The 16,080-nt window shown below is 39.7% G+C and overlaps 1 protein-coding gene across 24 annotated transcripts in view; it reads right to left on the bottom strand.

The window, feature by feature from the left end:
* The window catches only part of MBNL1 (muscleblind like splicing regulator 1), a 169,532-nt gene that overhangs the window by 22,405 nt on the left and 131,047 nt on the right, over positions 1-16,080 (bottom strand). For all 24 annotated transcript variants that reach the window (XR_006889402.1, XR_006889403.1, XM_046667044.1 and 21 more), the window contains one exon: positions 6,294-6,494. Coding sequence is in view for 22 of the 24 variants with exons in the window: in XM_046667044.1 (XP_046523000.1) it covers positions 6,294-6,494 (201 nt within the window). In the remaining 2 variants the exon portion in view is untranslated. The remainder of the gene's footprint in view (positions 1-6,293; positions 6,495-16,080) is intronic.

Here is a 16,080-nt window from a genome sequence, read left to right as displayed (position 1 = left end):
TAAGACACACCACACAAATCTGGTTAAAATAAATAGTCTGTCATTGGATCTCTAATTTTTTATAAATATGACAAACATATTTCAAAATGGCCAGAATAATAATAGGTTTTATAAGAGCTATTAAATTCAGCAACGCTCTGCAAGTGAAGGCACTGGAATTCTAAGGACAGTAATGCCAATGTTTGAACTTACTCAAAACTGGACAGTGATTCGTATGCTCTTTAAGGAGAGAATATGCGTGGTGCTCACCATATTTAACTCAGTCATCTTTGGAGAATAACACCCAAAAGCAGGAATAGAGAACTAATTATTATAGGGAACAAGGACTGGGTCTATTTTAATATTTTGGAAAGTCAATTTAAACTAATGGCAATTATTAAGGAGCTTATTCTAAGACAGGTACATATCTGTTGTTCAAGAAGAAACATCGTAGACTTTATTTTCTATCAAGCTTGAGCTACAGAACATTTTAAAAAAGGAATACTGATAATTAAGGATTATACAAAGTATCCACAGCATTAATGGCCATGAGCATACAATCTAATGCGAAGAAATTATCTGCATTTTCAGTTCATAAAGGACGAAAATCTCCACGTTTTAAAATTAGGGGAAATGATCTTAGCTGATTGTACAATTAAACTCTCAAGATAAATATCTGACGATGTGAGTTTCAGTCTGTTAGCTACTAATTATACAAATTTGGGCCATCTGAACTTCATTTTATCACTTCAAAAAAAATAAAGAAAAAGACACCTACTTCAGCTACCTCAAAGGATTTCTGTTGAGAGCAAAAATGGGAGTTTTCTTTGAAATCTAAAAGGCAGAACCCATCAGGACCACCAGGCCAGGGAACACAAGCATATTTCCATAGATGCTACAGCTTGGAATTTGTCACTTCACCTCATGTATTTCAAAAAAAAATCAAATCTGAATTTATAGGAATGATCTAAAGAAAACTTCCCATTAAATCTACCTCCAGCTGTTCATGTCTTTATTTCTTTGAACAAATGTGCAAACCAACAGGACCAGAAAATACAACAACTCTGAAACAGGCTCTGTGATGTGGCAACATGCTCACATCTATAGTTCCTTCATCACTCTTCCTAAATAGATGCACAGACGGGGAGATTTTAGCTTTAATATGAAGAAATCAGTGGAAAAATAGCAAAAACGAGCGGCTAAGCCATTAAATAAGCAATTACCTTATTTAAACAACTTACATTTCTGTCATCTCCAAAACAAGACTCCAGCTAATCAGAGAGAGTAACTGACAGAGACTAGATGTTTTAAACGGGGGTGTGGCCACTCTAAACCTTATTACAGCTTTGTCTTAAAAAAGTTTAAACGACATAGACCTGTGTGCACAAAGTTCTTATTTCTTGGTAATTTTCTAAAGAAATTAAAATATCATACAAGCAGTAGCCAGACACCCTCTACAAAAATATAAAAGTGAATAACCCTATAAATAAAAGCCTTTCTTATATTATTAAAAGCACTTGCTTCTCTAATCTTATTTTGAATAGAAAGTCTTTTATATGGAATAGTTCATGCCAAATCCATTAAACTCCTACAAAAATCTCAACCTGGGAATGCCTTTCACTATCATTTGAATCCTCAGTTAGTTTTAAAGGCCTTTTCCCGTGTGCAGGCAATAGGTGTCAGATTTTCTATGCCCATATGAAAAAAGTCACTAGACTCTTCTGTGTCAATAAGAGGTGAAGGCATTCAGTACACAGTGGCCTGAATTAGAAAATTTTGTCACAATTACCTCAGTAGAATAAAACTTTCAGCATAAGAATAATTCATTTTAAAACAAAGTCCAACTGCAAATATGAGAAGCCACGTGGTTTGCCCACCTCCCCTAGAATACACAGCCTCTGTTTTTCTCATATAGACTGTTGATATAAAAGTGATGCGGTCAACCAAATGGTAGTCTGATGTCTTCATCAGCATCTGAACCACGTGGCCACTGGTTAGTCTCTGGCTGATTAATGCTGCTATGTGATAATCATCATGGTTGACCTAAAATATTTCATTATGTTGTACACTGTGTTCTCAGCAGCTTAACAAGCGGTAAAAATGTCAAGTGTGTTGGAGGAGGCAGATTTTTAATTTAGAGTCACAAATAACTGTACTCGAGGTAAAGGATGAGAAGTTAAGACTTAAACAACAGGTGCTGGCATCCTCTGGAGTAGGTATTCCATAGACTATGTGCATTTAGAATCACCTGGCAGATCTATGGAAAGTATGCCTGAGCGCACTGAAGGCCTACTAAGTCAGGCTGTGGGGAGGAAGCCCCACAACCATTTTAACAATCATCCTGAGAGATTCTAATAATATCAACGCTTGAGAACCATTGCTCTAGGACCAGGGACAGAAACAAGGTGCCATATCTTGCAGTTGGAATGCTCAAAATGTAAACATGTTCCCAAGGAGAATGTCAGCAAATGTTAAAAACATGTCATGTTAAGTTCTGAATAAGGGCATGTATCTCTGTGTGATTAATTAACTGATTAAGCGGTTGACTGATTGGCTCGCTTATTCATTCCTCTAACAAGCTATTGGGCATCATGCACGAGCTTGGCACTATTCTGATGCAGACCTTTTCTTGTTACTGGTAAGACCGCAGCTAAAAGGTTTCAAAGAAATTCCTCAGAACACATTTTACCTGAAAGATGTTCAATGGTTCTCCACTGGATATTGTTGGGGAAATGAGAGAATGAATGCATTCACAGATCCTTTTGCACCATAAAAAATTACTGTGCATCTTGAAAATCAGTCAAACGATGATTTCCTTAATTACCAACTCTTGGTAATGACTAAAACCTCGGTCCTTTCCAGCACCTACAGATTTTAACAATTTCTTAAAATGATCATTGAAAATAAACTGCTAATTGGAAATTACAAAAAGGCATCCTAAGGTCACAAAATGGACTTTTAAGTCATTTCAGTAACTGATATTTAAGAGCTTTGCTCCTCTTTAGGGAAAACCATGAAGACTGAATTTTACAGTATAGATATGCAGCTACAAAGTCTTTGAAAAGATATCCAGCAAAGAATGGATAATATGAATATCGATAGAAAGCTTATGTGTTATAGATATATAATTTTTTAAATAAGCTTTGCAATAGCTTGTGGCTGGCATTAAAAGCAAGAAAATGACATGAATGTTCTAACTAGAGGTGGTCTTAGAGATTATTTGGTAAAATCCACTAATTTTATATATATGGAATATGAAACTCAGAAAAATGAGAAACTTGACTCAAACTTATTCACCTAATTAGCAAAACCACTGGCTCTAACTGTTGAATTTCTGTTTTTCAAATTAGCATTTGTTGTATTATCACAGTGGGTGCTGCAAATATATGTCAGTTCCTCTAAACAGAAGAATCAGAAGGCTGAGAATCTATGGTATTTTTAACTTCTTTACAGTCAAAAAGAAAGAAGCGGTAAGAATTGGGCAATATTTTAATTGATTTAAAATTTTTTCACCTCAAAAGGTACTCAAATTCAAAAATGTACTTCAGAGTTCTATGAAGAAAAAATAGAGTATCGATTTAAACCCCAAATAACTAAACATGTGGCCAGTTAGTAAATAAGTATGTGTACTTATTGTCCTGTCTTTTAGACTCTAACGTTTAATTCGATGAGCATGTGAGGAAATGATCAGAAGAATGGAGGGTCTGAAATCCCAGGGCCACAGAATCACGCGCCCTGAGTTCACACTGCGCCATCCTATAGGCTGTAACACTGACACTGGATCAGATTTGCCAACGAGAACACGAGAGGGAGCTGCCCCACCATCAGGCATTCAGATAAGAGGAGTTCAGGTTAAAGGAAAAGACCGTCAACACAGCAGTAGCCCTGCCTTGTGACTAGAGCAAAAGAAGGCAGACGAAACACACAAAGTGGCTCCTCACACAAGGAAAATAAAACCAGACGATGAAGCATTCGTTCTACGAAACACTGTACAATATAGAATCAATTACAGACTACCTAAAATTCCAACCACGCAACTCAGCTTTTTAAAGAGATTCTTCTAAAGAGATTCAAACAGAGATCTTCTCAGCTTTTTGAATATCAACTCCTATTAACCATTAATTCATTACAGTTCATCTCAGACTGTCTATTTGGTTCTCATTAACCAATCAACAATTATGTATTATGGGGCCACCCCGGTGGCGTAGTGATTAAGTTCACGTGCTCCGCTTCGGCGGCCTGGGGTTTGCAGGTTCAGATCCCAGGTGCAGACCTACACACTGCTCATCAAGCCAGGCTGTGGCGGTGTCCCATATACAAAGTAGAGGACGATCGGTAAGGATATTAGCTCAGGGATCATCTTCCTCAAGCAAAAAGAGGAAGATCATCCACAGGTGTTAGCTCAGGGCCAATCTTCCTCACCAAACAAAACAAAACAATTAAGTATTATGAACCCAGGGTTTGCTTCAGAAGTGTCAGGGGAGAAAAGGTGATTCACATGTTGAGCATCCAATAATTCTTACATATTTAAAATTTCTTTAATTTCCTCCTAATTTATCTGCAAACAGCATTGGTTAATTAATGAGCAAGTGCAACTGTGTGATAAGAAACCACCAGAGTCTCCCTCTAGCACATGGCAGTCCCTGGTGCAGAGAGGGTGTGTCTTAGGTCTCACAGTCCTTCCTGAATTCCCCTCATCGTACTCTCAGAATTAGCAGCTTTTTCCAAAATGTTCAGTGAAAGATAAGAATTAAGCCTAAAACAAACAAAACTCTAAAGAATATACAGGAGCCAAGAGTTGCTGCCTCCTCTTTGTACGATCCCCTGTTTGGGAACGGGAGAGTAAGAGAGTGTTTACAAATGGAGCTGTGAGGTCATATCCCACCAGAACACCCTACCTATGTGACCTTGAATGTGTTACATCACACCTCTCCCCACAAATTTATTGCCCTGTAAAATGTAGTGAATGATAGTATCTTCCTCATAAGATGGGTTTGAGGATTAAATGTGTAATACATGTGAATGGTTGACACTGTCTTTGGCAGAGAGTAAATATCCAATAAATATCATCTATTGTCGTTACCATCAAAAAGGTAGTGGCAGCTATAACTATGCTGAAATCTGAGATCCTTTGTAATGCCTGCAATGAAACTTAAGAAACAAGAAATTGGTGCTTATTAAATAAATTCCCGCTAAACTGATAAATAATTAGTGTCAATTAGGTTCACACAACAGCCTTATTTTGCCGCTTTCTCAGTAATTAATACACATAAAACTTCTCAGCACTAAGTATTGCATCATCCTAATCAGAGAAAAGAGAGAAGGGTTATTTTGTTCTTTAGTTGGATACCAATGCCAGGTTTTCGAGCGTTAACATACAGTAATGTTCCCAAGTTTTTCCTCCCTCTATAGTTTACCAAATTAATTAATTTATAGCCATGCTGAAACTCTGAACAACCACTTCAATATAAATATATACCTTGAATTTCTTTTTCAGGTAGCAATAGCAAAGCACATATATCTGATCATATCCTTGACTAGGAATTAGAGCATCACACAATTTCCAATGAAAAAACTTTTATCTGAGCACACTTCACTCACAGAGCTACCTTGTATCCCAACAAAATATTGTGAAGCTTATGAGGAAACTTGCAACAATAAATTTTAAAACACTTTATGGACAGTAACTAAATAGCATCTTTATGAGACCAAATTTCATGGGATTGATAGAATTTGTTGTTCTTAATAGCAACATCAAATAACAAACATTTAGGAAGAATTTGCTGTGGGCTAGGCATTCCCCTAACTCTTTGTGTCATTATTATCTCCATTTTAAAGATGAGGAAACTGAGGCACAATGATATAACAGGCAGTCTGATCCCAGAGCCTGAGTTCCTTTTTTTTTTTTGGTGAGGAAGATTGTCACAGAGCTAACATCCACGCCAATCTTCCTCTGTCTTGTATGTGGGATGCCACCACAGCATGGCTTGATGAGTGGTGTACAGGTCCACGCCTGGGATTTGAACTCACGAACCCCAGGCCACCAAAGAAGAGCATGCAAACTTAACCACTATACCACCGGGCCAGCCCCTAGAGCCCCAGTTCTTATCCACTACTCTACATAAGGATGCTGTGGCTTTTATGAATGTTACATTCGTCAAATATAGCACACCTATATTCTAGTAAGATGCTCCACAAACTAAACCAAAATCTCTGCTTTGAATTTTCTTAACCTTCACGGCCATGAGAGAAACAAACAGCACACTGTGAAAATCAGAATGGAGTACATAAAGAAACCTGCTCATCATTCCTACCTCAAGTCTGTCTGTCCGCATTAATTTCTGGGCAGCAGCTGCAGCAGCTGCAGGTACAGGGACCCCAGGATTCCCTGTAACCAACATTGGTGCAGTCGGCAAGATCTCTGCTGGAACCAGGCTTGGAGAGACGGGTCCCAGGTAGGGGTTAAAGGCTGCTGATGCATTGGTGGCTAAGCTTGGTGCAACTGAAAACATTGGCTGAAAAATAAAATAAAAAGCAAAATTTAATATGTAGGTCTCGGCTCAAAGTTGCTATCCCACATTATATACCTATCCTCCATCCATCCATCCATAATCCATTCTTCCTTCCCTCTCTCCAAACAATTCTGTGTTTATGTACTCTCATTCAGGATAAGGAATTTTCTTAAATAAGCATTTCTCAAATCAATGCATTTCTAAAATATAATAGGTAATTTGTCTATAGAAGTTTCCACTGGGACTTTGAAGCTTGGGGTCTATAAAACTTGCAATTCCTTTTTGGACAACAGATCAACTCTTCAAAACAGAAATTTCTGTGTTTACCTCATCTCCATCTTTGTCCTGATTTAATCCTAGAAACTCATCTAAGAGATACATTTCATAATTGCCATGTCAGGTGCACTTGAAAGATCTGTTTACAACTGTTAATAAGTTGCAAGTGTCCTATTATCTGGAATGAATAAAGCAGAGCTCCCAGTGGGTAACAGAGTGTCACAGTCAAAAGTAAACTGTGAATAAACCTCTGGGATCCATGAAAGGTGATCACGACACCATTCCTTTGGAGCACTTGAGATAAAGTGTTTGGCGTATTCACTTGTTGCAGGTTTTTCTGGGGAAATTATCAATGTTCCAACAACCTATCACTCCCTTGTGAGATATTTAACAACGAATTCACCTTACTAGGGAGAAACCATTCTGAAATGTATAGTTTGAAACAGAACACTTCTAAAGAAATGCTACAGAGTTGTTCAAGGAAATACGCATGGTGGCACTGAGTAAAATGCTGCAAGACAGAATTTCTGCCAGAAATGCTTTCACGGACATATGAGAATGGTTTCTATTTGTTGATATGAAAAGTCTCATGTCAGCAAATATATCTGTTCTTAATAGAATTAAATAATTTATCAGAAATCTACTTTAACAATTCGTTTTTCCAGTTTAAAGCATAACCTAGCACAACAATTTTCCACCTTATCGGTGGTATATTTTCAACTTTCTAATTCAATGGACTTTCAATTCCTGAAGTTTAATGCTTTGTGTAATAATAATGTTTGTCTCCAAAACACAATAGCTCATGGACAAAATGGATCCTGTCCTTTAAGGTAATTTTTAACAATTTATTTTCTTTACCCCGTGGTGAGGAGCAGAATTACAGAAAAATTTTTGAGAATGACAAGGACATTAGGATGTAGCTAGTTCTTCCCTGGGATGGGAATAAGAAGTTACATGATCCCAGAGTTTATATAGTAATCATGAGAGCTTTGGAGTAAAGTTTTATGCAATTAAGATGTATGTTACAAAAGTAATTCTTATAGCTCAAAAGAAATATGGTAAAAAATAAAATATATCCTCTACCTAGTCTAGCCCTGACTTACCTGTGTGTAGAAGACTAAAATAGAATTCAAGTATCCTCTTCTCGGGGATGTGGTTTTCAACTATGGGTGATTTTGCCTCACAGGGGACATTTGGCAATGTCTTGGGACATTCTGAGTTGTCACAGCTGCGGGCTGCCATTGCATCTAATGGGCAGAGGCCAGGGACAATGCTGAGTGTCCTGCACACGCAGGACTGCCCCTCACAGCAAAGACTTATGCAGCCCCAAATGCCCACAGCACTAAGGCTGAAAACGCCTGTCCTCAGGGAGGCACTCTGCTCTCAACCACACACACTATTGCAGGACAAACTCTTTGCAACCAGCACACACATTCTTACCAAGAAGACCATGAAAAAATAGAATATTTAATACATAATTCTATTCACTTGGGAGAAGAAACACTACATCACAGATTCCACTGGTATTTTAAAGTTACAGTAATTATGCATCCCAACGTGTTGACTGAATGCCACGCAGCTGTCCTGCCAGGTTGATGCCTCTTGCCTGATGAAGTGGCCTGAAGTAGGACCACCAATCCCCTGCCCGAGGCAGCCACCCACTGACAACAGGAAACCATCCGAGCAGTCCAGATATTCACAATCAATAACCTAGCGGACACTGGGGCCCAGAGCAATCTCTGTCCACCAGCAGTTACTTGAACAGCAGTGGACTTTACGCTGCTCCACTGTCTACTGGCCACCGAGGCAGCGACAGGACAAGGGGAAAACACGTTGAACCTGGATGTCTACTCAGAAACATTCAGGTTAAACTTACACTGTTATATACTGTCAGATACAACGTGTGAAATTTCAGCCAGACCAGCACTCTAATTTTTCTACTAGATATTTAAGAATTATAAGAAGTTTAGCACAGAACTAAAAGACTAGTTTAGAAAATGCAGAACAGAAGCCAGCCAATATCGTTCCTCTTTACACGCTACTACTATGAATTAATATGTATTTCCAGATAGCGTATTTTTAACGTATACTTCAGAAAGTTATTGAGGTATTTACATCCTGGTACACAATCTACTTCAACTATTTAGGACCAGAGGTTAAATTTACAAACTTATTCGGAAGGTGGAAAAGCATCCTTATTTTAAGAAAATAACGCCAGTGGCTAATAAAACCAGCTTTTTAAAATCTCACTGAATGAAATCATAATCTACAAGGCATATAATGCAGCAGGTGCATATTACACATAAGAGAATACGTTTTTTAGATAAAAATATTGATCTTATTAAATGGCAACAATTTTCCCCCTGGATTGTTTCCACAGAGTTGTCACAGGAACCGATTTTCTGACTTAACTCAGCAGAGCAAATTGAAATTTGAAGAATTTTAGGGAACTGTCCCCAAGTACAATCTGTAGCAGCTTTTAAAAATCTGAAATATCAACTATTCAGCAAGCATTTTCTCAAACTGTTCCCTCTCTGGATAAGCAGAGCTATTGCTAAACAGGCCGACAATCAATAATAATAAGCTCTCTACTTTGAAACTTGATTGCAAAAGCTGCTGGAAAAGAAAAAGATGCAACATTCCCTCATTTCTTCTGAGTTTCTGCAAATCTGTTACATCCCTTTTTCACGAGCACCTTGTTGGAGGCAGGTCACTGCTGGCCCCACGGGAGTGCCCTAGTCAGATCCAGAAGCACCGGAACGTGGCCCTGCCCACTGTCCGTTCCCAAAGCCATCCTCGGAATGTCCAGCAGCATCCCAAGGATGGATATTAATGCGATGCTATTATCAAGCGACATCCTATTTTCTCTGCAGTATCCACAGGATAATGTACAGCTATGTAATCGGTGTATTTGATGCTGACTCCATCCCTGTAATAATGGTTTACAGATATCCTCATTCCTGGAAGACACAGGAAGGCTGGCCTGTGACTGCCTTTGCCAGGGAACACCCTCAGCAGAGGAAAGCAAATTGCCATCTTCTGATGGTGCATTTATGGGCTAATCCCCTGCCTGCTTTAACAGAGACATTCTGATTCCATTAAGGCAATCAGGCTTTATTATAAACGAGAATGTTATTGAATTTCACATTATGACCCTGGTCAAATGTGTGCAAACACGATTATCACCATAATTCCCTCTATTTCCTGTGCACTAGGCATTGTGCTGAGTGGCTCACCTAAGCGACTGCAGTGTATCAACTCCACGGGACAAACAAAAGCAAACCCCCCCTGCTTCTGTTGTTTTTGGGGGTGGGGGTTATCTGTTTGGTTCACTGTGAAATCCCCAGAACCTCACACGATGCCTGGCCCGGAGTAGGCACTGAATAAACGTACACTGAATAAGTGTTTGAGCGAATCATGAATGAACTACAGCTCTGTCAGGTGGCATTATCAGCCCCACTTTGCAGATAAGGAAGAGGGCTCATGGAGACTATGCACACATAGTCACAAACGAGTGCAGGAAAGGACTGGGACGCAGGAGTGTCTGACTCCAGTTTGTTCTGAACCTAGGGGTTCTTGACGCTACTGTCCTTTAGAATCACCTGGAGGACATCACACCCTAATACCCTGGCGCTCTGCTCATCAGACTCTCTGGGGAGAGGGAGCGAGGCAGCACCATTTTTTAGAAGTTCCCAAGTGATTCCAATTCCATACACTACGTGGCCTTCCACTATTTAAAAACAGAAATAGGTCCCGTTTTCTGATTCTATGTGAGGTCTCTAAGGAGACGTGTTCCCTCACAGCTCTCTTCCTCTGAAGACAGCCTTCCCTCCACACTGCAGGCTGCCCCTGCCCAGCCCACCGGTTTAATTCCCAATTACGCTTCCAGGATCAGGACTTTTTGTTTCCCTGATGCACCCACACCTCCGACTTTGGAGAGGCCTTTCCTATCCTCTGTTCCCGCAAACTCCTCAGCACTCAAATTCAGCACTGACACCACGTGTGTCTACTTACCCATCTCTCCCCGGGCTGCCGGCTCTGGGGTGGCAGTCTGCGGCACTGTGCTTTGTGCATTTTGAGTATTGCCTGCAGCTGGCCTCTACACGGGTCCTCTACAAAGCTTCACTAAACAAATACATTAAGGGATTTGCTAACTGTTTTCCCTTGTCACAGAAACTAACTAGCAAATGCCTTAAATAGTTTCTAGTACAGATATTTGAACATTAAAAAAAAGAGATTTAATGTTATTTCCTTGCTACCCCAAAAGCTGATCGTTAATTTCTCCAGTATGCTTGTTTGAAAAGTTTAATTTCTTTTATTTTTGCTTTGCAATTTTTTATACTGACCTTTCTAATGTGCTGTTTCAGTAGGGCACTGTTACCACACTGCCATATTGCAAATGTCACAGGGGCCCTAACTTATCTTAGAACAGTATGTGAAACTGTTTGTTTTGCACACAATGTTTTTGATTTTTAATAAATAATCAGTCTTTGCTGGGACTTATGGAATCAAAAATTTAAGTCAGATTTTTCTAGATTTTACCTTTGTGCCTTTGTGTACTTGTGAAGATGAAACTTGCAAGCAGTAAGATATAAAGCTTTTTTTCCCTAAATAATAGCACACAATCAAGGTACATGCAACCATATTTCTGGGTGGGCATGACCCAGTACAAGAGCCATATACAGTCTCTGTAAATAATTACTGTGAATATAAACATAGAGCCAAAAGCTAATGGGAGTTATGAACAAATTTACATGACAAGGTCTTTTTTTCTAAGAAGATAGCACATGACTGAAATAAAATAAGAAACAGTGTTTTAAATTCTGCTTCTAGACTGGCCTGCTGGGCAAATCAAATGACCGTTTGCTTTATTCTTAATTTCACTTTATCCCTCAATCCAGTTTGACTGAGTAATAAACACTGACATAAAGAAGCCTCACTGCTGGCCCTCCAAGGGGAAAGGTGCCAATGAGCATGGCCCAGTCCCTGAGCTTCAGCGCCCGTCCTCGGCTGCTTGAGGAAGCGCTGGCTCCTTGATTGAAGCAGGCAGTAAGAAGGGCAGGATGCATGAAATGGGACTCGGGGTGACTGACGTGGCAACATTTTACCAGAAACACTTAGGGATGAAGTGGCCTTGTCTCAACATTAGTTGGATAAACTAGAACGTAAAGCACTAAAAAACAATTTAAGAATTCTAGGTATTCCTGGAAATGGGACCAATGACGACTTCGAAGCTTTCAGCATCCAACTGCCAACAAGCGCTTGGAACATGAGGTGACAGCAAAGGTGTGGGTCAGGAGTAGCAAAGAAGCTCCCAAGACATTAGCTAAATCTAATAACTTTGAATTTCGCTATCCCTAGGCTACTTCAAATTCACGAAATGCACAGAGAATTCAACATGAGTGATGTACCTCGAAGTGGCCAGGAGTGTGTACTTAAGGGCAGCTGTCATCGGAAATTATGAAGGGCCAAGGCTAACCTTTGGGAGCCCAGGGAGAGGGACATGACGCCACTGCTAGTGGGACTCCAGAGCTCAGAGACAGCTCTTCATGACCTCTGCTTATGCAGAGCCTGGGGAGGGCAATGGTGAGAGCCTGCGATCAACACAATTTCTGAAAGACATCTTTCTAGGGCGGACTAAAGAAATATACCAGATGCCTCCAAGTTATGAGCTACAAGGTGCGGTCAATCTTTGGTTAGGTTGTTTAGTAATTTCTCGTTAGATTATCTTTGCATCACATAGTGCACGGCAAAGTGATAATAATTTCTTTTTTAAAGTAGTACTCAGAAAAAAAATCCAAACATTTTATTTTTAAAATTTGATAATTAAATACTATAGATCTTCCATTTATCCTCAAAGATCAAATGATAAAGAGAAAAATGATCTTTTTACATTTTTATTAGTGGTTTTGAAATGTTAATAGAATTAATCCCAGTTATTTAATAATTTATTAGGCAACTTTTGAGTGAAGAGACACACACATACATTCCACTGCTTATTTTCAACTATTTATTTTCCCATCTTATGAAATGGGAATAATTATGTTTATATTAGAAGATTCTTAGGACCTCGCAGACAATATATTTTAAACTTTTCACTATATGTTGGAGAAGTTCAGAGATTTTAAGTGAAGCAGTCAAGGACCCAGAGTTGTTGGTGACCTGTCTCCAATTAGTGTTTCTGCAGCATGGATGGTGGAGCCCGAACAGCCTGGTTTAAAATACTAGCCCTGCTACTCACTAGCTATGTGACTTGGGCAGATAACCTAACCTCTCTAGACCTCTGAGTCTTCATCTCCGAAGTTGGGATCATATTATCCACTTTATAGGATGGTTGTGAAAATTTATGATACAAAAAGTGCTGAGTGCAGTAAACGTATTCTATTTGTCCCATGATGCTAAGTCTCCTTTCTGATTCTTGGCTTGGTGCATACCATTGTAACATAACAAGGTCCATGAAAACAGGAAACTCCTACAGGTCCCTACATTCCCCAAGTCAGCCCAGGGTCATGTTCTGAAGATCTTAAATGTACAGACCCAGTCTCTCAAAACCTATGAGAAAACGAGAACCACGCTGACGGCATGACTGGTATTTCCTGGTCCCAGCACACTCTCATAAAGCCCCCGGGGGCCTCTGCAATAGTTTGCAAAGACACACGCACCTCTATGCCCCACTCTGTGCTGCAGGCTCTATAACCGGGCTTGTGCTGGTTCCTGGTAATGACTCCTCTGGACTCTGGGCCAGGTAACCTACCATGAACCTCTGACTGTTTTTCCCCTGTTTGGGAAACTCCTTCCTTCCTTCATTCTTTCACTCATCAAGCAATTTGGATCTCTGCTACGTGCCAGGCACAATTTTCCGTATTAGTCACCTGGATGCTTCCAGCCCAGTTATCATCCCTATTTGCAGGCCCAGCACTAAAGTTCCAGTCAGCAGCTGGTGATGACCATCTCATTTATTTCTGAATCTCCATATCATTATCCTCATCAAAACAGGGCTGACTACAAAAGGGATAGAGAAGTCTCAAGTGGGGTTTTGAAGGTAAATTTCCTGGATGAAAGCCTTCTCTGCAGTCATTAAAACCCCAAATGCTGTAAAATCGAGTAATTAAAATGACTTCTACACTTCCCACAAAAACGTCACTGTGAATAGTGGATATTTTTAGCTGTGATCTCAGGATGCCTTTACCACAACGGTCAATTCCACATTCAAATCTAGTCACAGGAGGGAAAATTAACATAAAGTCTGAATGTGCTCACAACTAACCTAAATAAATGCTTTGTCCAAGCAGAAAATTGTCCAACAAAAACACCAGAAAATCTGGTGATTTTTCTGATGGTTTCAGAAACCGTGATTTCGTGGTTTCCTAACACGTATTTGTTACCAGTATTTCAAAGACACGAGCATAAATTTCATTTACAGTTTGTCCCAGGATTACACATATGATGACCCTGGAGTGGGCTTGAGAATAAAACTCAAGGCATGGACCAAGACTTCACAGGGAGGAGCTCCCTGCCATGAGCACTCGCATTCTCTGCAGTCCGGGAACCGCACCTGCTGATCTCAGAGATGCTCCCCGCTCACTGAGAGGGCAGAGCCTGGTGGCAAGCAGGCACCGAATGTCCCGGTGGAACAGAGTATCTCACATCAAGGAGAGATTTACACCGACTAATGCAGCAGGCACCCCAAGGATTCATCAGATCTCTGAAACTGTGTGTGAGGGCCGAGTGTAAAAGCAACCTCTTGGCCTGCATTTTACGCTAGAGAGAATGCTTATAACCAATCTTTTTTTTTTCACCAAATAGAAATCTTCATGCTATCCCAACACAGACATTTAAAATTAGCAGATGTCACAAAAATAAATTTAAGAGATCATATTTTTAACTGAGGCCTCAATCATGGAAAAATATATATCAGGTTAAAACAGACACGGAATTCTAATACTGTCCCACCTCAACCGTGTGGTATTAACAGCTGGTATCACTGCTGATGTGATATGGAGATCCCTGCCACCTTGAAATGTAATCCCCGCCCCCTTTTTTGGAATGATTGGTGCATTAAGTTCTAAGAGAGAATAATAATTACATTGAGTTCAAGTGTTAAAATGTCTTAGGAAAACAATTAGTTAGTATGCACGCTACAGCTGGCATACCAGAATGTGGGTCTGCACATTCCCATGACCCCATAAAACTGCACATAAGTTAGTGACGTAAATTACTGACAGGTGATTCTGATCACTATAAATTTCAACATACATTTAAAGACAGAATTACTATATCACAATTAACATCAGAACACCTTTCGTAACCTAAAATGAATTAAGATATTAATCCATACATTTTATGGATAAATATCAGTAAAGGTTATGAAAGTCATTTATCACATATACCCCCTTAAAATCCAAACAAAGAAAGAAATATATGTGCTCAGAAGCAAAAGTTATCCACATACACTGCTCAGTAAACATCGAATCTCCAGGACCACCTACAGTTTATAAAATTTAGCTCTTTTCTGAAAAGCCCTGGAGTTCCTGCTTCTCCTGATTAGTTCTCCTTCGATGAGATTTCAAGTCCGTGATATAGATTCACCACCGTCAGGATTTTCCTAGTGTTTGTAATTATGAAATAATTTTCGTTTAAGTTTAAAAGAATAACAATGGCTCCTTGTCAATAAGGAGAACTATACAGCTTCTCTTCAGGGAGGAAGGAAAGGGAAAATTTTCCTCAAGATTCAAGATGAAACATAACAATTTTTTTTTTTTTTGAGGAAGATTAGCCCTGAGCTAACTACTGCCAGTCCTCCTCTTTTTGCTGAGGAAGACTGGCCCTGAGCTAACATCCGTGCCCATCTTCCTCTGCTTTATATGTGGGACGCCTGCCACAGCATGGCTTGCCAAGCAGTACCATGTCCGCACCCGGGATCTGAACCGGTGAACCCCGGGCCGCCAAGGAGCAGAACGTGCGCACTTAACCGCTGCGCCACCGGGCCGGCCCCACAACAATTTTGAAAATGACTATTATTACTAAAGGTAGCCTGAAACCCATATGACTATATTGATGAATTTGATGACCATTTTTTTAAAAAAGACCATTTTAACACCTACAAGTCATACGTTTTAAATTGAAGAGAATTTTAGGGGGAAAACATGCTATAATGTAAACTTCCACAATTTAGCGAGAAGATGAGTAACTTCGCACTCTGAAAACTGTCCCAGGTTTTGACTGATGATTTTGCTGGAAAACGCTAGGCAACTGATACTGTGTTCACTTGAACGAGTGCAATCATTACTCTAACACTGAGACTGAGCACTTG

The sequence above is a fragment of the Equus quagga genome, chromosome 1 (genome assembly GCF_021613505.1).
Source record: "Equus quagga isolate Etosha38 chromosome 1, UCLA_HA_Equagga_1.0, whole genome shotgun sequence".
Lineage (NCBI taxonomy): Eukaryota > Metazoa > Chordata > Mammalia > Perissodactyla > Equidae > Equus > Equus quagga.
The sequence above is the reverse complement of the archived record's forward strand: the minus strand, read 5'-3'. Positions and strand labels throughout refer to the sequence as shown.